Genomic DNA, 27354 nt, shown 5'->3' on the forward strand with positions numbered 1-27354 from the left:
TGAGCTTGTACAGCATCTGGAGCGTGACTGCACAGGACACACACACACGCACACACACACACACGCGCGCACACACACACGTACACACACACACACGCGCACACACACACACACACACACACACACACATGCATGCACGCAAACTCACACATGCACGCAAACACACACACACGCGCGCACACACACACACACTCACACACACACACACACACACACACACACACACACACACACACACAGAGGGAGATGTGACAGGGTTAGTGTTACAGTTTTTCCCAATAGCTAAAACACTAAACCCTATTGTCTGAACCAAATACTCAGTGGCCTGAACCCATGTATTGAATTGATCACTCTTTTGGCAAAACCATAAACACTTTTCACCTAGTTAGACACAACTTGCAAACACATTCTCACTCACTAAAACACATTTTGCACCGTGATGCACTTGCCATGCATAATGGTTAGCACAAGTAGCAAAAGTTAAACACAATTATACAACGGTATAGATCTGGTCCATTGTCTCTATTGGTCTGTTTGCATTCCAGCCGTGGCGATAATCACAATATCCCCACGCTAAGATGGAATGTTCGCACATCTTTTAATATCAATCCACCTCTTATTAGTAGCCGTGGCAGTGTCCAGATCAATGTTTACAAAGATGTGCTGTAGCTGTGGCAACGTTCCCTTTTTCAGCGGAAGTATCCGCAAATGATTAACAAATAGTTTCATTAAAAATACATTTTCAAGTTCGTATTGTCTTTCTTTTTGAAATATTGACGGATAGATGTGGCAACCGTTGTATAAAAGCATTATGGAACTCGAAGCCGTGGGATGTCACGGATATTGCCACGGCTAGTGGGGGGTGTAACGGCACTCCAATGCGCGTCATGCCTAACCACTCCCGCTAGCCGTGGCGATATACGTGACATCCCACTGCTTCTCGTTCCATAATGCTTTATTAAAGCACAGGTGTAAAAGTTTACACACAATCACTCAAAACTGATCACACTTGTTCCTAATGATGTGATGAGACCAATATAAGCCGGTTTAGAGAGCAGAAGGTTGGTGAAGGTTGAACAATGGACAGAAACAGAGGCCAAGGAAGAGGAGGAGTGTGTGTAAGAGGTGGGGTAGGAGGACGGGGGCAAGGAGGAAGAGGAGAGGGGCGAGGAAGACAAAGAACAGTCATCTCCGATGAAACCTGAGCTACTGTGACAGACCGTGTTCTTGTCCATGGAATGACAATGAGGGAAGCAGGAGAAAGAGTGCATCCCAACATCAGCAGATTCGCTGTGTCCACCATAATCCGGAGATTCGGAGCAGAGAACAGGTAATTGCTTTTTTGTCATTGAAAGTTTACAGTACGAGGGTAGAAGGACACCTTTGTTCTCTCAACAGCGAGAGGCCCTCATAGTTGACATGCTCTTTGTGTTTTCCGTTCTTTGATGTAGTGTGTAATGACTGCTCAGTAGTGTTTTTAATTTTGACTGACTTGGGGTATGATCTGACAACATTGTTTGGTTTTGAAAGAAGAGTCAGAGGTTTTGTGAATGTAGTTTGAAAATTGGGTTTTGTGCTTACAGCGCTGAGAAAAGGGTGGAGGGTGTCAAGAAATGTGTCTTAGCAATTGGGAAAAACAAATATGCTGTTTGTGGTTCAGAGTCAGTTGGCTATTGGCTACGTTATCATGTACTGACTTCGAAGTTTTTTATTACAAGCTTGGTATGGATGGAGTCGATTGGGTTGATATGTTCATATTATAATATAGCTGTAGGTTGACTTGAGGAATAATATGAAAGAGAGACAGTGGGAGAGAGAGAGAAGGGGAGAGAGAGGGAGAGAGAGAAAGTGAGACAGGGAGGGAGAGAGGTAGATTCATGACGAGAGTTACAAAGAGAATGAGAGAGTAGCCACACTTACTCGCAGAGGCGTCCCAAAACTTTATTGAACCGTCCGCGTGTCTGAACGAGTGAGAAAGAGCAATAGAAAGAGAGAGAGAAAGGAGAGAGAGAGAGAGAGAGAGAGAGAGAGAGAGAGAGAGAGAGAGAGAGAGAGAGGGAGAGAGAAAAGCACAGGTCAATACTGCAGCAGAAGTAAACCTGCAAAGTCTCAGACGTTTCAAGAGGTACTCTGAATGGAACCCAGCGACTGGCCTTTCATACACTTTAATAGCTGCAGTCTCCCACAGTGACACTCTAATACCAGCCTTGGGCTTTCTTACACACAATGGATGTTTTGAGTGACATGGTCAGACTGCCCCAGTCACAGTGGGCCCTGGCATTTAGACCACAGGGGTGCATTTATAATGTCCAAAGAAGCAGCAGCAGAAACGGTCAAGCTTCCAAGTTAACTTTTAAGAAATGTAATCAGGTCAGATGGCCTAATCAGGATTGACGTAACTTAGCACACATAGCACATTCCTTTGTTACTGGAACATGTTAATGACAGATGTTGCTTCTTGTGTTAGTAATTGTTTTGTCCTTTTTTTACGCTGTCCAGGGACTACAGATGAAAACTAGCCTTGGCTAATTCTGGTACATTCATCAATGGACACTGTCCCTGACAAAATGAACACTAAACTAAACTAAACATTACTGAAAAGGGCATTAAGCCGACTGTAAAAAGCAGAGAGGAGCTGGAAGGGTTACAGTATATGCTCCATCTTGGTGGTCATTCCACAGTCGCTGTCACAGTCGCGGTCAAACTGCTCAAAACACTCACCCTGTGACGATGATCTCGGGGTAGGTCAGGGACCCTAATGTCCACGTGCCCCCACTCACTGGCCACTCCTGGAAGAAAGAAGAGACACTGATCATTCAATTAACTGACAAAATTGACTCCTTTCTTTACATTCCAACTTAACTTAACCTGTCAAATGGCTTTTGAGACACGCCAGCTGGATCAATGTCATACATTCCTGTATTTGACCTTACACAGTCCTTCAAATACTTGAGGTCCACTTTATTTCAGATTCCTGACACAGAATCAAACTAATGATTTCAAAAGTGCAATCCTTTCTACCTTGTACATCATGCTACACTTCAAGAACATCTCGACCCAGAAGTATACAATATAGTGTAAAGAATGGCCGCCCTGACCTTTTGGCTGTAGCCGGTCTTCTTGTGTTTGGCCCCTATGGAGTAGAGGATGGGGATGATGTCGGGGGGACAGTCTGCGAAGTAGGCCGTGCAGGTGACCGGGGACTCATGGATATCCATGGGGTAGGGGTTCTCAAAGATAGGGAAACTGCAAAGGACACACACACACACACACACACACACACACACACACAGGTGAACACACACACACAAACACACAGGCGAACACACACAACACACAAGCAAACACAGGTAAATACACAGGCGAACACACACACACACATACACACACACACACACAAGCAAACACACAGGCGAACACACACACACACACACACACAAGCCAACACACAAGCGAACACACACACACACACACACACACACAAGCAAACACACAGGCAAACACACACACACACAAGCCAACACACAGGCGAACACACACACACACAAACACACACACACACACACACACACACACACACACACACACACACACACACACACACACACACACACATAACAGAGAGAGAATGGGTTAAAGTCGGTCTCTATCCTCACTGCATGAAATAGACTATGTAAAAAGGAAATAGACTATGTAAAAAGGAAATAGACTATGTAAAAAGGAAATAGACTATGTAAAAAGGAAATAGACTATGTAAAAAGGAAATAGACTATGTAAATAGGAAATAGACTTTGTAAAAAGGAAATAGACTATGTAAAAAGGAAATAACGTGACGCTCTTTTTAGCTGTTCATTGTTTGCTTCGTATACTTGCTGAACACTCCCCCTGATAGAGGACGCATCAATTAAGGCCAATTAGCGGTTTGGAACAACCGCTTAATCATGTTCACGCAGACAATCTGGGATTGATAAACTAGTGAGGATCAAATGACACCTCAAGGACCTTCCATTAATTATCTCATAGAGCGGTGAGGCGTTTCGACGGCGTTATTATCTGCGGTAGCCTTGGCCTTTGCGGCGGTGGCAGAATGATGCCGTCTTTGCCCCCGTCCGTCAGCGACGGCGTGTCTCAGGACAGCCCAGAGCAGCAGAGGACATCTTTTCTAAGTGCCGAGCCTCTTAAGGCGAAGTGACACATTTGTCACACGAGTGACCAGATGGGACTCTTTCCCCCTTGCGAGCTGACGCAGACGAGGCGCAGTCTCGATACATCTTTGAGCCCCCAGATAGTGTTGCAGACTGCTTGGTTTGTCGCGAGCGGCGTTCTTATCCTTTCAGGTGATGTCTCATATCGGGCCTGACGCCCGGGTGACGGAGACAGGAGTCACATTCAGTCATGTCAGGAGGTGACAGGCGATACCTCCCCCCCAGTCCCGTCTGCTCCCATCAGCCCACACAGGCTGGCAGCCCGAGGGGAGGCGCTACAGGAGAGCACTGCCTCAGAAGGCTGGGTGAGTGAGAAAGAGTGTGTGTGTGAGTGTGTGTGTGTGTGGGGGGGGGGCAGGTGCATGAGAGGGAGAGACAAAGAGATATATTGTACTGTAGAAGGGAGTGTGACAGCCTAGGCTGTCCTGGACAGTCTGTGGGCGGATACGCCCGGGCCTTACAAAGGCTCACCGGCCCTAGGTTCAGTCTCTCCCTCTCTCACCGGCCCTAGGTTCAGTCTCTCCCTCTCTCACCGGCCCTAGGTTCAGTCTCTCCCTCTCCTTTCAGAGAAGCACCACGTAGGCTTTTGGGTTCAGTTCTGTCCTGGGTTTACACTATACAACACCCCTGCATTCACACATTTCACTACATCCATACACATCTACACCACTGATAATCTACCATCTACATCCCATGCATTAGTATTATTATTATTATTCTTATGTTCTAAATAAATTATCATTATTTAAAGCGTACATTCTGGTGTGTGCCTCCATTTTTGTCGCGGTCAAGAGCCGGCCGTGACAGGAGTGTAGATGTTTGTTTGTGTGCGTGTGTGTGTGTGTGCGTGCATGTGTGTGTGTGAGTTTGCGTGCATGCGTGTGTGTGCGCGTGCGTGTGTCCGTGAATGTGTGTGTGTGTGTGAGTTTGCGTGCATGTGTGTGCATGTGTGTGTGAGTTTGCGTGCATGTATGCATGTGTGTGTGTGTGTGTGCGTGCACTTACGTGCTCTGTGTCAGATCCACCACAATAAAGTCCTTCTCTAGAAGCACCACCACAGCATAAGGCTCCTGGACCTCTGTAAATACAATCACAATCACAATTCATGTTATTGTCACACAGTTTTTCAACATACTAGGAATTTGCTTTCCGTCGTGGTGCATAACTTGGAGAAAACATTGGACAGGGTGCAGGGACGAGACAGGACAGTGCAAAGACAGGACAACAGAAAAGAAACAGCATAAACAAACAAACTGAGTGTGAAGAATTCCACACACAAGCCAGTAGTAACAAATACTGGTAACCATCTGTACAGGGATGAATGGAAATGATATTATGATAAACAAACTCATAAATAAACATTTTAACGTTTTGCAGGTCCTGAGAAATTGACATAGCCATCTGTACAAGGAGAAAGGAAACCATTTAAATTCTAAGTGGGAGAAATACTTTAGGCAGAAACACATCTACCTGACACAAGCTGGATACTAACTGCATACATTTTGGCCCACTCAGAAACATTATCAGTTTTGTGGAAGTTAACAACCCACACAAATGAATTTTGTTTTCATGTCCTTCGCTAGTTGCCAAATACATTATGTAGTCTAGTGTGGGAACTCCTGCTGTGCTGCGGTCATTGTGGTGGAGCCAGCAAGTAGCTCCTTGAGCAGCACACAAACATGAGTCATGGTGACCCCCTCACCCTGCTCTCTGTGTTTGTGCATATGCTAATGAAGCCCTTCTCCCCTGCTCTCCACAGGTGTGAGACAGAGAAAGCCATTTAAGATCTGCCAAGGTGCTCATTAACATCACAGCTTGGACTGTGATTACAATAAATTATCACGGAGCACAGTCAGAGTCACAAGTCAGAGAGAGAGAGAGAGAGAGAGAGAGAGAGAGAGAGAGAGAGAGAGAGAGAGAGAGCGAGAGAGCGAGAGAGCGAGAGAGAGAGTGTATGTGTGTGTGTGAGAGAGAGAGAGAGAGACGAAAGAGGGAGAGAGAGAATAGGGGGACGAGGAAATAGAGGTGCAGAGGTTGTGTCAAACACAATCATTACAGAACTGAAGATTTCTAGCATATGTACCCATTCTATAAAGACTTAAGGGCACCTAATTTAAGGGCACCTAACAAGTCTATATAATGCTATGGGCTCCATAGAATATCTATTACACAACATGCAAATTAACAGTAACATTTATCTTGGAGCATAATCCCGGAGCCTGGAGCAACATTTCACTGTGACTACACCGTACATTACATGACAACATAAAATGAATCTTGAATCTTGATCTTGAATTTATCTCCAAACCCAGCCAATCGGAGATCACAACCACTCACCGTTGTTGTAGGGGGTTTCGCAGAGGACCAGGAACTCAACAATGGGGTGGTCCATCTCCAGCACAGTGATGGCTTTGCCGTGCATGATGGTCAGGGTGGGCCGCCGTCCGGCCTTGTCATACGACAGTCCCCCGGAGAAGATGACGAACGGCTCGCTGCTACGGGATCAGGGGGGGAAGGGGGAAGGTCGTTAGTGTGGGTGGCGGCTTTCAGGAGATTAACAGTAGTGCGTCATAAAGAGTTTGGAACAAACTGGCCCTGTAATACAGCACAGCCAAAGCATGGAGCAAAGAAAGTGTGCTCGCAAATAGAGGTTGGAAGAAGTAAACCGGACAGGAAGTCTTCTCTGCAGGGAGAAAACATTGTCTCTACAGGGAGAGGGAACATACAAAATGTTGTCATATCAGGATATCAGTCTAGATTTCAGCCTCTTGACTTGCCCCTCCCACTCACTCAGAGAGCAAATGTTGGTGTCCAGCCTTGCTAGCCAGTGAGTCAGCACCAGACTGAGTCAACCAAGTCGGAATGTGAATGCGTCCATCTCGGCCTGTCCTGGGACCAACTGACCCAACAACTCGGTATGAATGGATCAATCCGCACGCGAGGCCTTTAGAGAACCACCCACGGTCGCGCTGGGTTGCAGTCGTGACAAACAAGCTTGTGTCCCTTATCCGCATCTTTATGGAGTGTAACAGCACGTTGACTGGCACTATCTGTGTAGGTGTCTGTCATTGTTCTTCACCGTCTTTCCCGGAGTGTCTTCTTTCAAATTCAAATTCGCCAAACTAAAGCATTAAGCCCCATTGTATTGTAATCCCAAAACCGTTGAAGGAAGACATAATAGAACTCAATCATGCGATGGCAGTAAGTACAGTTCAGGGGATGTGACTCGGTGGATATGTGTGTGCCGTAGGGTGGACAAGGATAGTATTTACCTGTTCCTCGATATCTTGTACTCCACTTTGAGGATGGGTTTACACGATTCCTTCCTTCCATCCTTCTGTATCTTACCTAATGGAGAAGAGGGGGAGGGAGACTAGTACTAAAGTTGCGCAGCGTTCCTTCCATCAGATTCACTTTCAATAACGTGTCATCCTATCAACATTTTTCAATGGTGTCAACAAAGTAGAGCGATTTCTTCCCCGGGCCTGTCAAACGAATTCCTATTCTGGTTCAAAGGACTGTGATTTCACCAGGCTTGTTAGTGCAGTAAATCACGTTGTGTGAGAACAATCTCTCATCTAGAAGGCAGAAGCTCCCACCCAAGGTGACTTTCATCAGCACAAATCACGTTCAAGTACAGAGAGAAGATGGATGATCGTTTTCCTTTCAAACCTGGTAGGGAAAAAACTAACGATGTGGGTTGGGGTTGGGAAGGGGGGGGGGGGGGGTACTGCATGCTCCTACAACTACAGTAGAAGTCATGTCTGATACGAAAACTAGCTAACAAACTAACTAATAAAATACAAAAATACCTGGCATATCATCTGGCATACCATCACCAGGGATACAGCATAATCTGTTTCCTCCCAAGAACCCAATACGAAAAACATGCAGAAGAACAGATACTCTTCAGAACTGTTCCCCGGGCGCCACTGATGAGGCTGCCCACTGCTCCAGGCTGACCCTGGAGGAGGACAGGTTGGACAATGCAAAGGACAAATGTGTGTGTTGTGCGCTGTTGCCGCTCAGCTGTGTGTATCTGCGTGTGTCACCGTGTGGTTGATTAAAGGTCCTGTAGTTATGGAGGTTTATCCTCCCTGGGAGTCATGTCAAAACAACATTCGTCCCTAGTCCCTCAGGAAGTTAATAACAAAAAGGGACAAATATCACAGAGCAAACGGAAGCCTGGAGTCATATTTCACCAGGAGTTGCTGTCACGTTAACCTTTACTGACTCATGAGTTGCATTGTCCTACATTTCATCCATCTCACTGATGTCAGGCTTGGTGACTAATACCACAACACCACGCTCAGATTGGACACAGACAAACAGAGTCTGTCAGACATTCAGCTGTATCTTTGGCCCTCTGCTCTTTGCCTATTACTCATCCCCTTGTGTCGCTCCTGTACAGTATGTGTGTGTGTGTGTGTGTGTGTGTGCGTGTGCGCCCCGACACACACACCACCGCTCTTTCATGGAGACTGGTGACGAGGAGCGCGGCGGAGACTGCAGCGTATCATTCAGCCAATCACAGTGTCTTCACACTACTTTTCAGCCATTGTTTCACTTGGTGGGGGATAGAGTGCTGGCTGGGAGCTCGGCAGAGCCTTGAGTTAAAGCAACTCACCGCCTTTTATGTGTAGTCCACTGGCCCGAATGTAGTCCATTGTTATATCAGTTGGCGTGTGTGTGTGTGTGTGTGTGTGTGTGTGTGTGTGTGTGTGTGTGTGTGTGTGTGTGTGTGTGTGTGTGTGTGTGTGTGTGTATGTATGTATATGTCTGTGTGAGAGTCTGTGTGCATGTCTGCTTCTGTGAGTGTGTGCATATGTCTATTTGTTTGAATGTGGGTGTTCATCTGTTTGTGTGAGTGTGGGTGTGTGAGTGTCTGTGTGAGTGTGGGTGTACGTCTGTTTGTGTGAGTGTGGGTGTATGTCTGTCTCTGTGAGTGTGGGTGTATGTGTGTTTGTGTGAGTGTGGGTGTATGTGTGTCTGTGTGAGTGTGGGTGTACGTGTGTCTGTGTGAGTGTGGGTGTATGTGTGTCTGTGTGAGTGTGGGTGTATGTGTGTTTGTGTGAGTGTGGGTGTATGAATGTTTGTTTGTGTGAGTGTGGGTGTATGTGTGTCTGTGTGAGTGTGGGTGTATGTGTGTCTGTGTGAGTGTGGGTGTACGTGTGTCTGTGTGAGTGTGGGTGTATGAATGTTTGTGTGAGTGTGGGTGTATGTGTGTTTGTGTGAGTGTATGAATGTTTGTGTGAGTGTGGGTGTATGTGTCTGTGTGAGTGTGGGTGTATGTGTGTTTGTGTGAGTGTGGGTGTATGAATGTTTGTGTGAGTGTGGGTGTATGTGTCTGTGTGAGTGTGGGTGTACGTGTGTCTGTGTGAGTGTGGGTGTATGAATGTTTGTGTGAGTGTGGGTGTATGTGTCTGTGTGAGTGTGGGTGTGCGTGTGTCTGTGTGAGTGTGGGTGTATGAATGTTTGTGAGTGTGGGTGTATGTGTCTGTGTGAGTGTGGGTGTATGAATGTTTGTGTGAGTGTGGGTGTATGTGTCTGTATGAGTGTGGGTGTACGTGTGTCTGTGTGAGTGTGGGTGTATGTGTCTGTGTGAGTGTGGGTGTACGTGTGTCTGTGTGAGTGTATGCCCGTCTCTGTTTGTTTGAGTGTATATGTGTCTGTGTGAGTGTGGGTGTATGAATGTTTGTGTGAGTGTGGGTGTACGTCTGTCTCTGTTTGTGTGAGTGTATGTGTGTTTGTGTGAGTGTCGGTGTATGTGCGTTTGTGTGAGTATGGGTGTATGTGTGTCTGTGTGAATGTGGGTGTGTGAGTGTTTGTGTGAGTGTGGGTGTATGTGTATCTGTGTGAGTGTGGGTGTATGTGTGTTTGTGTGAGTGTATGAGTGTTTGTGTACGTGTGTTTGTGAGTGTGGGTGTATGTGTGTCTGTGTGAGTGTGGGTGTATGTGTGTCTGTGTGAGTGTGGGTGTATGTGTGTCTCTGTGAGTGTGGGTGTATGTGTGTCTCTGTGAGTGTTGGTGTATGTGTGTCTCTGTGAGTGTGGGTGTATGTGTGTTTCTGTGAGTGTGGGTGTTTGTGTGTCTCTGTGAGTGTGGGTGTATGTGTGTCTCTGTGAGTGTGGGTGTATGTGTGTCTCTGTGAGTGTGGGTGTATGTGTGTTTGTATGAGTGCTTGTGTATGTGTGTTTGTGAGTGTGGGTGTATGTGTGTCTCTGTGAGTTTGGGTGTACGTCTGCTTGTGTGAGTGTGTTTGTGTGAGTGTGTTTGTGTGAGTGTTTTTGTGTGAGTGTCTCACCATGAGGGAATGAGATCTGGAAGGGCTTGGCTGTGTTCCTCAGGTTCCACATAGTCAGGCTGCCGTCTGAGTGGCTGCACATAAATTGCTTCCCCTCGTGGTGCCAGCTCACCGAATGGATGGCCTAGATGGGGAGAGAGAGGGGGGCAGGAGAGGGTCAAGGGCTGGATTGGGGATCATGTCTAGGGGGTGTACTTGTACATCAAGTTGCCTCACGCTAAGGAATCAGGAGATGGGCTCCTATCCTATGGACCACTAGGCTCCAGAACCATTGGTTCTCAAGGTTACTTATTATTCATTATTAGAGGTCCCCTTTTGAAGGTCCCCTTTTATCCTTTTCAACAAGTTAATAAAGGTCTCTGTGGTCCCCAAAACATGTCTTTGAATATTTTTGCTGAAAACATCACTCCGATTCTAGCATGGCTCTAATAACTCTATGTTTCAGTCGTGTTCTGGATAGGCTGTTTCTGTTTCTGTGGCTTTAACGAGCTGCTTGCTGCTCTCCACCCACACTCTGTCTGTGCCTCCAGAAGTTCGACCAATGCAAATGCAGCAGGACATTTCTGAATATCTAGTTAACTAGGTTTTTTTCCAAACAGGAGGTTGCAAATCTCAACGGCTTTTACGTTACATTACACATTACAGTCATTTAGCTGACAATTGCAATAATTGCATTTAACATGGGACTATGTACTACTACTTGCCAGAACTCACAAGTCCATCTCCTTTCTAAAACAAGTGACAAAGAGCACAATCTAGTGCTGAAGGCAAAGTGCAAGAATAGCAATTTAAAATACAATAGGTGCTCAAGAGGGAGGATCATGGTAGAGATGAGTTTTGAGCCTGTGGTGAAAGATGGGCAGCGACTCTGCTGTCCTGACGTCAGTGGGCAGTTCTTTCCACCACTGCGGGGCCAGGACAGAGAAGAGCCGTGACCGTGCCGATCGATCGCAGGGGCCTCAGAGTGACGGGGCAACCAGTCGCCCTGAGGTAGCAGAGCGTAGTGGTCGAAGGGGGTATAGGGTTTGACCATGGCCTGGAGGTAAAAGGGAGCAATTCCTTTCATTGCCCTGTAGGCTAGTACCAGAGTTTTAAACTGGATGCAAGCTGCTACAGGGAGCCAGTGTAGGAACAGAGAAAGGAAGTTGTGTGGGAGAACTTGGGGTGGTTGAACACCAGGCGAGCAGCAGCTTTCTGGACAAGTTCCAGGGGTTTAATGGCAGTGTATGTTATTGCAGAGCATCAACCAGAAACACCATCTGTCTGTCAACCAGCTAGCCTCTAAATTAGAGTAAACATGAGCAGAGCCATGAGAGCAGGATCAATACCCCAGCAACGCACAGGACCGCAAGAGGCCAGGAACAGAGGGAAACAAAGGAAATGGACAGGTGTGGGGAGAGATAAACCTTTCTATGTATCGTCCCGATTCATTACCATGTAAAACAATCAATACGGCAATCCAATTAGTTTGGCTCATGACTGGGAACCTCTTCAGGGACTTTCTATTCGGCTGTGAGTTGCTGTGCCGAAAAGTTTGTTTTAATCCAGTTTTATACCATCTCTTTGCGATCGCTTTATAGTGGTGGTTTCCATCTATTCATTTTAACAAAGTAATTATTTTAACAATCCGACGTTTAGATTTCTCGAGATTCAGGTCTGTCGGGATTGAATGGACACAGCTAGCTAATGCTAACGCTATGGCTACGGGGGTACTGCTTACAAAACCGGCTACAGTGACGTTGGCCGCCTAGCCTGGGAAAGTTCAGAAACAGGACGCTATCACTGCTGTCCTATGCCATCTCTGCTTTAAACATACTTACCATAGGTCGTTTCACCACAGCAGGCCCACTTGTTGGGCCTTTGCCGGTAAGTTTCGTTCCCATCTGGACCCCTACACAGTGTGCCGCTATCTCCACCGTTGACTCCTGTTGTGGAATCCTTGTGTCCTACCCCTATACCTATTAACCATCTGTTTAACAATGCATTTATAAGAGCCCTGGCCTTTAAGTTTCACCCTGAGCTCTCTGCATTTTAGCCTGTTTTTATTTTTTTTTATCATTTAAAATATTTGTTTAGCATCTGAGCCTGTTGCTGGCCAGGTCTTATCCTTTCTTCCAGCATGTTTGTCAGCATGTGTTCGTTGGTCAGCAGGATAACACAAAAACTATCAGACCGATTTCCATTAAACTTGGAGGAGTGGTGTAGCATGGGTCAACTTAGAACCCGTTAAAATTTGGAGCGGATCCGAATCACAGGGTGAATCTAGTAAATATTATTTTTTTTGTTTTGTTTTACATGGCCACTTAGACCAGACCAGCACACGATTAATGCTTCCATGGCAAATACTACAACACCGATTTTAATTAAACTTGGTTGAGGGGTGTAGCATGGGCCAAATAAGAACCCATACAAATTTTGGAGGGGATCCAAATTACATTATGGCCCTAGCGCAATATGGTCCTAACGTTAGCCTATGACCAAGCTGGCTGGCTAGCTAGTAGGCTACTACAGCCCTACCCACTGTAGCTGGCTATGATTCATGCCTATGTGTGTTGACACAAAAGGGATATCTTTAGGAGAATACATTTTTGAAAGCAATACAGAATGACCCTTATTGCATTACAGTATATTCCATTATTTTGAATTGTCACCTGGTGCCTGAATTTTGTGTTTACACCATTAATTGATGCAGAAAGGGCATACATTGCCACATCAAAATTCACCAGACAGAATGCAGGACGTGTTTATGTTCAAAATTATAAAATTGCTGATTTGCGAGAGGAACAGCTCCGCCCCTTCACCAGGCTGGCTACGGGCCTAGCTAGCACTAGATTACTGCTGTCGGTCCTGTCATTTCTATCTATCTAGCTAGCTAGCTAAGATACATCAGAGAGCACAGCCAGATAGCATCCAGTTTGGATTTTTAGGGAGAGCTTGATCAGTAACAGATGTACAGACTATCCTAATAATATTTTGTGTGAATGCTATATATCATTTGCAAGTGCACAACAGTATGTCTTCAATGTAGTGGTTTTCAACCACTTCAACTTCAACTTTGCAACCACCACCAACATGTAGGCAGGCCGGAGTGAGTAGAAACTTCCACATGCTTTGAGCTGGGAGGAATTATGAAGTCCATAACTCTGTTTTTCTCAAAAACTGAGCCAGCCTGGAGCCAGCGCTTGTCAATGTCAACAAAGTGCAAGCATGAGCGACAGAAATATAGGTTCCAAACCAGAATGGATTACACGATAGTTTGAATTCAAAACGGATGGTAAATAGACACAAAATAACTTTGCTCATATTTAATTTGTTTTTTGGTGCGCTTTGGGTGTTTTGGGGTGGTTTTTGGACAGGCTAATGCGACTTCATTGTGTTGCACTAGCATTAGCTACCAGTGGTAATTGGAACGACCCAAAGCTATCAACAGCAATATTATATTCTTTCATAGGGCCCAACATTCCTAGCGGCGCCCCTGCCTCCAAGTATTGGTACCCTAATGTCACTGCACGTGCTGATGACAGACATCATGGGTGGAGGTCTGCACTCTCTGAGTGCCCTTCTAGTTATTATTATTATTATTAATAATAATAATAATTGAAGCCAAGCGTGGTTCACTATTTATTCCGTGCTCCTCTCGAACTCTGTTAATCAGTGTCGTGCACTAAGAGTCTCCACCTCTTTGAATTAGCATCAGCGGTCTGAGAGTTTCCTTTGTCGCACGTCTTTTGCCTCGGCTGCCATGGCGATGCCTCATCCTCGCTTCATAGAACCTCTTTGATTAGAGGGTTGTTTTCTGTTCTCCCGACGCCAGGCACCAGACACGTGCGCGTATCAAACGAGGGATACTTAACAGCACCCCAGACACTTCTCCTTTGGAGAGATAAGAGATGTGCTGGCAGATCAATTATGAGGACAGGCTCATTGGTAACGAGGCCGCTTATTGCAGGAGGGTGAAATGTTTCGAGACGGGTTTGAGGGCACACAGGTTGAATAACATCCAGGGAAAAGGATGTGACCTCGAACTAACATATTGTTCACAAGGTGATTTTATTTTGCACTTAAACTTTACTTTGACCATGTCATAGATATAGTAGAACACCAAATGAGACACACACATAAGAACACTAGTAAATCTGACAGGACATGTGAGGAGGAATCGCCAAGGGAAACTGGCATGTAGAGGAGCTCACCTCATCATAGTAGATTCTGAAGTCGGCCTTCTTGGCCCGTAAGTCCCACTGTGCGATGGTTCCACTCTCAAAACCGATCAAGAGCTGTGAATGAGGGAGGAGGAAGAGGAAGAGGAGGTAAAGCCACAGTTAGAAAAGTGGGGGGAAGAAGAGAGGAACATTTAATAAAAGATCTTAGATAACCAATATTAGAAATATCGCTCATACGGCTGATGATATGAACTTCATGAGCCGACGAATGCAACGCTGTTGACATAAAGCCTGTACACACACAAACGTTGGGGGATAGCACAGTACCTTTTATAATTTGTGTTGGAAAGTTGCAGCTCCCCTAAGTACATTTTAACTGGCCTGACAAAATATGACAAGATGCTAGAGCCAACCTTTCTAAACAGATGGTCTGTTGATGTGCCGACATGTCCCCCAGGCTCTCCTTCTCTATATCATTTCCTCCCTCTGTCTCTCCGTCCCTCCCTCTCTCTCCCTCCTTTCCCCTCTCTCTCTCTCTCTCTCTCTCTCTTTCTCTCTCTCCCTCCATCCCTCCCTCCAGACCCGCTTGTCCCTGGCTGGTAACTCAGGGGATCGCTCTTCAAATGTAAAATGCGATTACGGGGGATTGGAAGGATGATCCTCTCCACTAGTGTACCACCAAGCACACAGCAATTTGCTCCAGCTTCAGGACCTCACCCGTGTGTGTGATTTGCAGAGGATTTACTTTTGCGTGCCAATTTTATTTTTATTTTTTTCTGAGTGCCAAGGGGCTGTGTTGGGGATAGGGCAAGGGTTACCAACCTTTCTTGCCCAGAGACCCCCATTACACCTGATGGAATTTGCGCCCTTCCCCCAAATCACTGTGAATGCCCAGTCTGTGTATGTTTGTATGTGCGCAAATTCCATCAGGTGTAAGTTAGGGTATAATGAAGTGCTTCGCTAATGTAGCAGTAATATTAATGTTGACACGATTCATAGTAAGTGGCATACACGGAAGTAAGAAGTAGCGGGAGATTTGTTTGCTGCTGAAAAGCTCTGTCTAAGTTTGCTGTTTTGAATCATTATTACACATCTATTTGCGATCATTTTTCGCATATTGGTGATTTTATCTTCTTATTTCAATTCAGCAAGTATTTTACGGTAACGAACGGATGCCAGATTCTTGATTTTGACCGTCTGCTATCTCTGCTTAACGTGCTTACCGGAGGCTATTCCATCGCAATAGGCCCAGTCATTTGGGTCTTTGCCGGTAAGTCTAATTCACGTTCCCTGCTGGATCCGTGTGTATTGCTATTGCTATCAAATTTACTCTCCGTTGTGGACTCCTGTGTGGATCCTCGCGTGTAATTCCCACACTGTCCCATCCACCTGGCTATTATTACCAGGCTTCTTTATTATCCATACTGTGCTAGCTGTCTAATCTCCTCACCACCGCGGCCTCCTTTGTGAGGCCCCATGTGTAAGTTTGGCCCTGTGTTAGAGCTAGCCCATCTTGTTACAGTAAAGCCTGCCTGATACTTTTCCTGCTACTTTCTGTTACTCCTGTACTGGCAGTTGCTCCTCTCTCCGCAGGGACAGATGACACCGCATCCCGCTGCCCCAGACTGCTCTGGATGTATCCAGCACAACCAGAAAATTGTGGAGCTGGAGGGTAGAATCTCCACCCGCCACTCTATACATCAGATTAAATATCTCTTCGACACACTGGTGCCTGACCCGGACGGCAGCTGCCCGCCTCTCAATGATCTACCGATACCGATCAATGATCCTCCACCTGGCCACCATCGGAGTAACCATCCTCCACCAGAGGATCAGCGTCAGGTGCCCTCTCGCCAGCGGCGGTCTCCAGTGCCCCCCGTGCACGTCAAGCCCCCTGCATCTGTGCTTATAGTAAGATCTTCTATGGTGCGCCATGTTGTAGTTCCGAAGGCTCAGACCAACTGCTTCCCAGGGGCTAAGGTCTCATCTGCATCATCTCCGGTCCCTTCTCCTCCCCCCAATATGGCGACGCCGAATACAGCAGGATCCGACCGGAGCAGCTCCGCGTCTGACTGAAAGGCTACTGCTGCCAGCTGAGGGTTCCTTTTATCGATAACTTTGCCACCTTCTGGAACCGACGGGACCTCTTTGCTCAGGACGGCCTCCATCCCAGCAGATCAGGCGCTCGTCTGCTGTCAGTGAGTATAGACCTGGCCCTGATGTCCTGCAGGGTCTAATGTGGGGTAAGTCCGATCCATTTTAACGGCTGTTTATTCAATGAATATAAACCTCCTGCTCCTTCGGATCGGGCTACATCAGGGCTTTCTGATGACTGTTTACCTCTCCATGTGACAGTGAGTCCTCAGCACATACCCACTAGAATCACGGTTAGAATCCCTGTCCGCTTCTCAAATTGGGCTGACATATCTATTAGACCTAGGCCCCCGGTGAATCGCACTGAGACACCTATGCCCCTTGACCCAGGCCCCTGTCATTCCAGGTCCTGTCCCATCTGATTTAGAAGTCGCCTCGGTTTGTCTAAACAATCCAACTGCATTTAAGTAAAGGAGAGGGCTTGGGCTGTTTCATCTAAAGATAAGAAGTCTCCTTCAGCAACATAAATTAGATCATCTGAAAATGTTTGTCTTTCAGGCTGACCCTGATGTCCTGGTATTGTCTGAGTCCTGGCTAAAAAAATCTGATAGTGCCTCCTCTGTAGCTCTGCAACAATATAATTTATATAGAATCGATAGAGTGGGCAGGGGTGGTGGGGTTGCTATTTATGTAAAATCTTGCCTGTCTGTCTCTGTCATAACGCCATTACTATTCCAAAGGGTTTCAAACTGCTTGTATTGAAGGTTGAACTGGGGCCTAGTAGCTCATTGTTTGTGATTGGTGTCTACAGGCCTCCCAAGGCTGAGGTCAGCGCTATTGAGAGAATCGCTGATATGCTCTCTTTGTATTCAAATTCAGAGATGATAGTGATTTTAATCTGGACTGGCAGAGTGTTGCTTCTGGTTACCTGAAGGAAGTGAGTGGTAATCTGGGCCTTTCTCAGTTGGTCACTGAGACTACTAGGCCGAATCCTAAAAATTATGCTAAGTCTACTCTTCATACTCTACTTTCCATTTAATCTTCTCTAACAGATGTGACAGAATTTCTGCTTGTGGTGTTTTTGAATTGGGTATAAGTGACCATTGTCCTACAGTTTCCGTACTACAAAGTTGGTGAAAACACGGCCACGTATTGTTTTGAGGAGAAATCTTACATCATTCAATGCTCAAGCCTATTTGGATGACATTATTGAATGTAATAGTTTATGCTCAGTTGAGTCTGACGACGTTATGCTCAGTTGAGTCTGACGACGTGCAAGTCGCCCTTGACTCTTTTGTAAAAACATTCAATCACTTTGTAGATAAACACGCCCCTTCTAAGAAGACTAGGATTTTAAAATATATTTTCTAAAATTTCTAGTGATCTGTCTACCTTGTTTAATGATATGAATTGTGCCTGGTCCTGTGCCAGATGCACAAGGGATACCCAAGACTGGCTTTCTTTTAGACAACTCAGAAATAAATGTATAACAGCTGTAAGGAAAGCTAAATCTGACTACTTTTTGTGCGTGGCTGGAAGCCAGCCGTATAGCTGGCTAGTATAGTATTTGTCGGGTTATCACTAACTCCCTCCCTCCTTCCCTTACTCCTTACTTAGAAGGTTTCTGAGATTGGGTGGGCTCTTGAAGACAATCCGAGAGACCACCCAATCTTAGAAACCTTCTTCTCAGAGCCCATCTTCCACCACTCACCCTGCCTCATGTTTTACAGACCATCTCTGATGGCAATTATAGATGTGGCAACTGTCCACAATGTGTGGCAACAGTCCACAATTTCACACACAAAACCATTACATTCAACCACCCACGTACAAGAAAACCTTTTAACATCAGAGACATCATCACATGTAAGACCAGCAATGTGATTTACATGCTCAAGTGCCCATGCGGCCTGGCCTATATCGGCAAAACCACAAGACCACTAAAAACAAGAATTTCTGAGCACAGATCCAACATCCGTAACCATGATATCAGGAGCTCAGTGGCTGTTCATTTTACTCATGCTCATCATAATGTGTCTTCTCTCAGATACCTAGGCATTGAACTGGTCAAACATACTCGCCGTGGAGGCGACATCGACACATTACTGCTCAAAAGGGAGGCATTCTGGATCTACACTTTGGACACTCTCTCTAAAAGTTTTAAATGAAGACTGATTTGCGGCCTTTCCTCTAAGGACACTCTCTGGCCAGTCCTCTTCTCAGAGGGGTGTGTGTGTGTGTACATTTGCCTCCACCCCACGCCTTGTGTGTAGTTGCTAGTGAAACTGATTTTATTTCTGTAATCTGTGGTTTTTGTGCACCTGTACTCCATTGCTGTGGTATTGTCTCTTTGCTAGTATGATCAAAATGGTCACCTTTTTTAGACCTGCAGAGATGTTTTAATATCATGTTGTTGCTATCCCTTCTACAGTATCTTCCACTTGGTATCACATCCACTTGGTATCACATTTTTGTCTGAATAAGGGCTTGTAGCCTGAAACGTCACCTCAGATTAAAAATCCTGGGAACATATTTCTGGTGTGCAGACTCTACTTGTCCTGATGAGTTTGTTTTTCTGTCTTGCACCCAGTTTTTAACATTTTGGATGTGCGTGCCTTTGTCCATTTTCTAGCTAATATTAAGGCCTCAAATTGTCTGAGGCCTGGCACCCCCCATGAGATCGTTGGCGCCCCCCTGAGGGGGGCCCGGACCCCAGGTTGAGAAACCCTGGGATAGGGGATAGAGAGAGAGAGAAGGAGAGAGAGAGAGAGAGAGAGAAGCAGGAAGAAACAAAGAAAGAGAAAGTCAAAAAGAGGTAAGGTGGGAGGAGAATAAAAGATGAGTGGCCTTTGTCAGCGAAAAATGTAAAATCTACTGGCTCAGCAGTTTGGGATTAATGAGATACGGGAGTTGCGCAGGGAGGTGAAGAGACAACATCACTGAGAGGTGCATCAGATGGAGGCAGCAGCCTCGGTGGAGCGCGGCATCACAGCGCTCAAAGGCAAGACACTCGTATACTGTACCCGGAGAGAAAGACAAACATACACACAAAATGACACACCCCCACAAACACACACAGGCACACCCAAATACGTGTTTTACACACACACAAATAAATGAAAAGGAAAGGCAAAACAAAGGTCTAGACGGTACAAAAACACACCAATTAGAGATGAACGCGTACACACACCCCCAGGATGAGAAAGGCAACACAAACAGGTGTACACACTCTGTAAATGCGCCTTGAGAGAGTCAGGAGGAGGGCAGAGAGAGCATCTACTGTCACACACGCTGAGCTGTACTGTAGAGGTGGAGTGCTATAGAGGGGTATTTAAAGGACTGCTACAGTACACACTCTGAGCAGTAGAGGTGGAGCACTATGGAGGGGTATTTAAAGCACTTCTGCCTCCAGGGAGGAAGAGACAGCCCCCTGTAGTGAGGACTGACTGTGGGAGAACAGATCACAGGAGAGCAGGTGAGGTGGAAAACAGCCCGTCTTCACTCTGACACTCTCAGTTTCACGTGTGAAACACGCAAGCACACACATTTATGTGTTGATGAAAATGCATTCATACAAAACACATACACACACATAAGCACAGATACACACACACACACACACACACACGCTCAACGCCTCACAATGAACTACCTACATAAGTATTGCCTCAACACCAAACCGACTTACTTCCTCAACACCTCGACAGGTGTCTCACACAGTGTTCCTCTGCCCCTAGTGTCAACCTTCATCTGCCTTCAATGACAGACTCTCTTTACGACAGTCCACCTTGCAGTTTCTGCCTCCTTTCGCTATACTGCCTTGCCTCAGCTCCATCTACTGATACACCCCGAAACAAGAAGAGTAAAAGCCATCTAAGCATGAAATTATGCATTTAGGCCTTGTGTAACTTTCACGCCACGATGCACATTGAAGTGCTTTGAGAAGATGAAATCTGGCATGTCTAAGGCTATATTCTGTTGACTACAGTTGATAAACAAAACTTAACAACAACAACAACAAAATTCAACTTTGTACATACACCTCAGGTAGAATGGCTCTTTCTAACTATCCAACACTACAGCCTAAAGAGTCCTCTCTACCACCTTGCTGGTCACGTTCTTTTGACAGTGTTTTCACACCTGTAAGCCCACAGCTAGCGACCGCCTTCTGTGACCGCCCAACCCCCGACCCTCCTGTCGTCGGTGTGGAGAGCGACTGAAGGAAGACGCCCAGGGCCCAGAAGCTGGTAGCGTCTTCCTGCAGCTGCACTGTAGTAACATCAATTATCCATTCTTTGTACATGTTAGCAGCAAGCCGAGTGTTCTTAGTTCCACGCCAGTGACGCCACACTGGGTGGTTATTACAGAGAGATATTACGGTAGCCCGATGCCCCATTTAACAAGAAAGCCTTTCCAATGGACTACAATACAACAATGTATTGATATTGCTTGGCTTGCTATCTCTCTGCCCAGCGTACTGTGAGAGTAGCTGGAGGATTTGTCATTCACAGGGTACTGATCGACCGGTGGAGCCCTGAGGGGCCAATGAGTGAATGAGAGGGAGGTAGTCTAACCCTCACTCTGCTGAGAGAGGAGGTTTGCTTTTTAACAGTCATCCGCCTACTCACCTTGCCTTCATCCTTCGGGCTGTCACTCAAATGGACCACGGGTCCCGGGTGAGTTTTAGTCGATCTGCGAACAAGAAACAGAGTGGGAAAGGTTGTAGATGAGTTCACAGAGTGGAAAAAAAAAGCATTCAAATACACTGTAAAATACCATGATTTGTCCAAAAGACATGTTTAATCGTGTTAAATACAGCAGGCTTTAGCCTATTGGTCACCTTACTGTGGGAGATTTCAACCATGGAAGATTAAAAGTACCCTATGAGTTGGGACCTTGCAGCTAAGGTTATAGCTAGACATTCCATTTGGTCCAGCTCAGTCCCAGAGCAATGATGGGTGGTCAAGGGTGAACTGTATGTGGCTCGCTGCCATCAAATTCGACTGATTCTACTCCTATTTTCCACATCTGCTGCACTGCCAAGATAAAGAGCTAAACTGCCAAGAGTTCTTCAGAAGAATCCCAATTGCAAACAGTTACCTTTAACACAGGCCCCCAGCTATACACCAAGCCAAGGTATCACAGACAGGGTTTACCCACACAGTCCACCTCCTTACAAACACTAAGAACCCCACATGGAATGGGCCCATGGTATTATCTGACTACAGCAGGAATTTATATCGCACCGCACATGCATAGCGATTGATTGCTAGCTTGCCAATGCCAACCTACTTTGCTAACCTGCCAAACAATACTTGTGAACTCTGACCTCTAATTGCCTGGCAACGCCTGCACGGGAAGCATGTGTTTGTGTGCATAATGTGTGTGTGTGTGTGTGTCTGTGTGTGTGTTTGTCTGTGTCTGTTTCATCGCTTGACAGCTGGAGAAAAGCATTTTTCTCTGAAATTTTCTTGTACTGAAAGTCTCCATTGTTGTGTTCAGGGCTGAATTCCCTCAGCCATTATATCTTGTGTATAGAGGTATTGATAGAGTGTAATTCGGCTGGGAAAGTAAACACAAAGAAAGTCCTGGCAAACTTTACAACTCAACCAGGCTGACGAGTGGAAGTACTGTACACTCTGTCCGGTTTAACCACAGAGCTGCATCTGCTGTATGTGACGATGGCAGCGAGTTCAGAGTGCTGTGAGAGGGAGGGAGGGACAGTAGGGAAAGGTAGACAGTGATGTCACTACTGACCCTGGTCTTGGTAAACAGTGATGTCACTACTGACCCTGCTCTTGGCCGAGGGCTGAGGCGAAATTGCAGCCAAGGCTGTCTGGGGAAGAGAGGTGGGCCGACCCTATCTGAGACCACCGATTAGCGCCTCTGTCGGGAAACACACAGGCAGCCTGCGCTCCGCCAGGTCCCAGGAAACCATGGCAACGAAACCAGCCGGAGGGTCGCCAGGCTTTAAATAACCGTGAGGAAGGAGGGATGGAGGGTCAGGGATACTGGAGAGAGACATGCAGGTGGACAGACGGGATACTGAAGAGAGAGACATGCAGGTGGACAGACATAACACTGGAGAGAGACATGCAGGTGGACAGACGGGATACTGCAGAGAGACATGCAGCTGGACAGACATGATACTGGAGAGAGAGACATGCAGGTGGACAGACAGGATACTGGAGAGAGAGAGACATGCAGCTGGACAGACAGGATACTGGAGAGAGAGACATGCAGGTGGACAGACATGACACTGGAGAGAGACATGCAGGTGGACAGACAGGATACTGGAGAGAGAGACATGCAGCTGGACAGACAGGATACTGGAGAGAGAGACATGCAGGTGGACAGACAGGATACTGGAGAGAGACATGCAGGTGGACAGACAGGATACTGGAGAGAGAGACATGCAGGTGGACAGACAGGATACTGGAGAGAGAGACATGCAGGTGGACAGACAGGAACTCACACGCAAACAGGGAGCGTCGAGGATACCGAAGAGACGCATGGACATACAATAAGGAAGCGATCACTCAGAATCCCAATCAGTTTGATTTGCCAGGGAGTTTTTATACTAACATTTTTTTTTTTTGGTCGGTTGGTGCATAACGCTGATGGAGACAATGTTAGACAGGGTGCAAGGACTTAGACCGGGTGCAAGGACCAGATGGGACAGTACAAAGACAGGACAGTGTTAATGAACAGCGGCGACCCTCAAGGCCGAGTTCTTCCCGATGACCGTTCTGGCCGACTCATCGCTCCGCCAGCGGATCTGCCGAGGCCGCAGGCTACAGCTCGCTCCTCGATGCCAAGCGCCAGCTCGCCGTCTACCTGGGCGGCCCGCGAGCCCCAAAATGACCGATGTCCAGTCTAGAAGGTTCTGCCCCAATCTTAGAGATGACCCATCTAGCTACAGTGCTCTACCCCAAATTCTCTCTTCCCAGTGTGTTCTCAGCAGAGAAACCAAGCAAAGGAGTGTGCTTTGTGGCTTGCATGTTTTCTTCAGTTATAGCCTGGCTATGAAAAATAATAAGAAAATGAAATCACTATTTTGCGGGGCCTCCGCGAAGGATTAACAACCAAATAAGAGCAAACAGTCTGTTAGCGAGTGGCTTTGCCTTTTCTTCACTTTAATTTCCTCAAGAATGACACATCTGTTAAGTCCTATCAATTATTAAAGGCGGATTTTGTGTGACTGTGGGTGTGAATCATGAGCAGGATTAGTGGTATCTGTGTTCAAAAGAGGGGAGTGGAATAATAACAGGATTGCATTGCATATATTGCATATTAGTTTTCCTTTCAGACCCTGGGAGGAGCAGGCGTGTTCCTCACTGGCAAACCTGGGTCAATGTATGATGGCAGTCACAACCCCGTAATATGGCATGTCATCGTTAAGAGATCATAACCCATGGACTCGCGGACTACACTCAACAACACTACATTTCCCAATAATACGACGTTGGGAAAAAAGGCAGGGGTGAGTAGCACTGTCGATGCCTCACGCCCGCTCTCTCTGGAGTGAGGCGTGTCCGACGGTGACTAATTAATTTCCCTGAGCAAGACAGGGGGCTTACAAACATGGTTATTCAAACTCCCTCTGCTCCACTGTCATCTCCTCCCTCTCTCCCTCTCTCCCTCTCTCTCTCTCTCTCTCTCTCTCACACACACACACACGCACATGCACGGACACACACACACGCATGAACACACACGTGCATGGACACACACACGCACATGCACACACACGATTCCTTTCCCATATTTCTATCTCCGTATACAGACGCCAACAGCAACACAACAACCGTTTTTGATTTGCTGCCGTAACCTTCCCTGTTCTTCACTCACACTCACATGTCGACCCCCTCCTCTACCAAGACAGATTGATGCGTGGGGAGACAAACATGTGAGAGGAGGTAGAGGGAGGGAGGAGGAAGGAGGGAGGAAGGGAGGAGGGAGGAGGAGAGAGGGAGGGAGGGAGGGAGGGAGGGAGGGAGGGAGGGAGGGAGGGAGGGAGGGAGGGAGGGAGGGAGGAGGAGAAGAATTAGCATGCATTTCCATTATGAGGAGTGTGCCTGCCATTCTCTCCTTGGGGCTTCCTGTCTCAATTTAGACTGCTGCCTGAAAGAGCCAGATTACATTAGCCTGATAAACTCCAAAATGATGGGCTAATTACAGAGACACACAGAGAACAGTACCATGGCTATGCCAAGGCAAGGGAAACCTAAGGAGCTGTCCAGACACGGAACTGAACTGGGCAGACAGGCTGGACGACGACACTTACTGTACTGTGGGTCATACAGTAATAACCACTTGCTAATCATACAAAGAACTTGGAAATACTGTCGCCTGACTCTGTGTATTGATACTGTCTGATGTCTAGTAAGTAGATAAGCTGAGTAAGAAAAAAAGAACATTTTAGTTCTAGTCATTTTTAGACAACAACTTCCTAAATATATATTTTTTCCCAACACACATGAGACTCCTAAAACCCATTTTGGAGGTTCTCTTTCAAGTAACATTTCTGATTTCTTCAGAGAGTTCTGCGAGCACTGATAATGCGGTACGAGTCTGTCGTGATAAAGTGAGCCGTTTCCCAGATGGCGTTCCCGCTTTCTGTTTTGATTCGAGTCGCCTCGTTTCATAACACAGGCGCTAAATCCAGGACCTCGATGAGCCCTCGAGGGAAAGGGCCCGCAGAAAGAGCTTTATGGGAGATAGAGTTCAGGCCCTGTTGTGGGACATGAGGATACAGGAGCACGTGCAACGCTTTCTTTAAATGAAGCCTTAGAGGACGGAAGAAGAGGTATTCTGCGTTAGGAGTAGTAGTTGATTGATGACGGCTACAGTAAGACCTGGTGCTGCTGACCGTTGCGTTGGCCACCCCTCAGTAGAGTACGCTTCTACGCTAGTGGGGTTAAACACCCATTCTTACCAGGACCTTTGGCTGTATTAAGATGAATGCAGTGTCCTCACTTGTCTCTCCCTTCGTGGAATGGAAAGGTGAATACATTTTGCCTCGCCGTCCAATTTCAACTCAGGAGGGGAAGTAAATGTACTGTACATGTCATCATGTAATGAATGGTTTAGGCGTATGTTCTTTACCCTGAGGAAAAATCTATAAGACAGCACCCAGGTAATGTGTTTGTGTGTGTGTGTGTGTGTGTGTGTGTATGGTACACGTAAGTATGATAGTGTGTGTGCACATGTGGTGTGTGCCTGTGTGTGCGTGTGTGTGCGTTCGTGCGTATGTGTGTGTGCGAAAGAACCGTCTGTTTAATGACTTACCCTCTACCTCAATTTCAGTGGTGAACCCTCAAATCAAAAAATGAATAAAACAACCCCCCCCCCCCCTTCCCCCAACACAAACACACTCCTCACACGCACACACCACACGCACACACACCATAGCGTGCGAGTGTCTCTCACACCGGTGGTGCTCATCACTCACACTGCTGAAAAACAAATAAAACATCCTGTCCTCGCACCCCCTCTTCCTGTCCACTGTGGGATTCGTTCCTGTAAAGGGCGCTCTGGAGCACTCCTCATCCTCATTCATACAGCGAGGTAGGTACTTCAGCTACCTCAGCGCACTCAAACAACAAAGACACCAGCTGCTCTTTGTTTAAACACCTGATGAGTTCAATGTTCCTTCCGCTCCTTTTCATGCCGTGTTTAACTGGTATCTTATCTATTTTTAATTGCATGAAATGCCATACAGTAAACAGCAAACTGTTATTGATATCATTCATTTGATTATCAACCCATTAGCATTATTTGTTGACAGCTTTTGACTGTGTCAAATTGTGAGAATAAAACAAACACTAGTATAAGGTCAAATGAAAAACCCCACAACAGCTGTTGCTATGGCACATTCTTAATGAGGCCCCGCCCAGTGAGTGCCCTGGGACTTCTATTGGAGGGTACAATGATTGACATGCACTCCACCCACACAGAGAGCCTGAAGACTGCTCACTGGGGCTCGGGGGCTGTCACCAGGCACAGAGACGGTGTGGCGTGACTGACGTGTGATTGACACCACGCAGCCGAGGGCCTGTCAGACCAACGCCTGAGAGACGTGGCGTACGAAGGTGTGCGAATCCTCAGGAAACAAAAGGCTCTTTGGTGAGACAGGAAGCTGCCGCAACGCTGTCTATACAACGGCTGAGACATGAGAAGCTTACTGTCAGCCTCTGGGGGGATGAGTGGATCTATTCGTGACACCAAAGGTACATGTCATCATTTGGTGGCAGCAGATCTGTTTTGACTGCCGAGTCCTTCACACCTGCTGTGGGGAGTTATGTAAGTGAAGAGCTTTTGATTTCATTACAGTCACTGCAAACATGGGCTGGATAAGGGGAGTGTGAACCAAGTTCACTGGATGTAAGACTGACAGATCGGCAGACTTAGCACTAAAATACAAACGACCCCTGGTAAAACCACTGTGACCCTGAAGTTACAATGCCATGAGATTGGCTGCAAACTTCATCATTGAAATCACCATCTTAAAGGCTATTTTTGAAATAATAGTTCTCGTCACCATCATCATTATGATGATGATCATCATCACTATCAACACATCCAT

General features: G+C 46.6%; 1 protein-coding gene across 1 annotated transcript in view; it reads right to left on the bottom strand.

Moving 5' to 3' along the window:
- Nucleotides 1–27354, bottom strand: part of stxbp5l (syntaxin binding protein 5L) — a gene marked incomplete at both ends in the record, with an annotated part of 160464 nt that overhangs the window by 38274 nt on the left and 94836 nt on the right. The window contains 10 exons of the mRNA XM_084443372.1: nt 1–27; nt 1921–1961; nt 2722–2789; nt 3099–3246; nt 5211–5283; nt 6543–6700; nt 7478–7553; nt 10510–10633; nt 14703–14786; nt 21395–21458. The exon at nt 1–27 is cut by the window's left edge and continues 191 nt beyond it. Of these exons, the coding sequence (XP_084299498.1) occupies nt 1–27; nt 1921–1961; nt 2722–2789; nt 3099–3246; nt 5211–5283; nt 6543–6700; nt 7478–7553; nt 10510–10633; nt 14703–14786; nt 21395–21458 (863 nt within the window). The remainder of the gene's footprint in view (nt 28–1920; nt 1962–2721; nt 2790–3098; nt 3247–5210; nt 5284–6542; nt 6701–7477; nt 7554–10509; nt 10634–14702; nt 14787–21394; nt 21459–27354) is intronic.

This window comes from Borostomias antarcticus, assembly GCF_949987555.1.
Source record: "Borostomias antarcticus genome assembly, chromosome: 9".
In the NCBI taxonomy this organism is placed as follows: Eukaryota; Metazoa; Chordata; class Actinopteri; order Stomiiformes; family Stomiidae; genus Borostomias; species Borostomias antarcticus.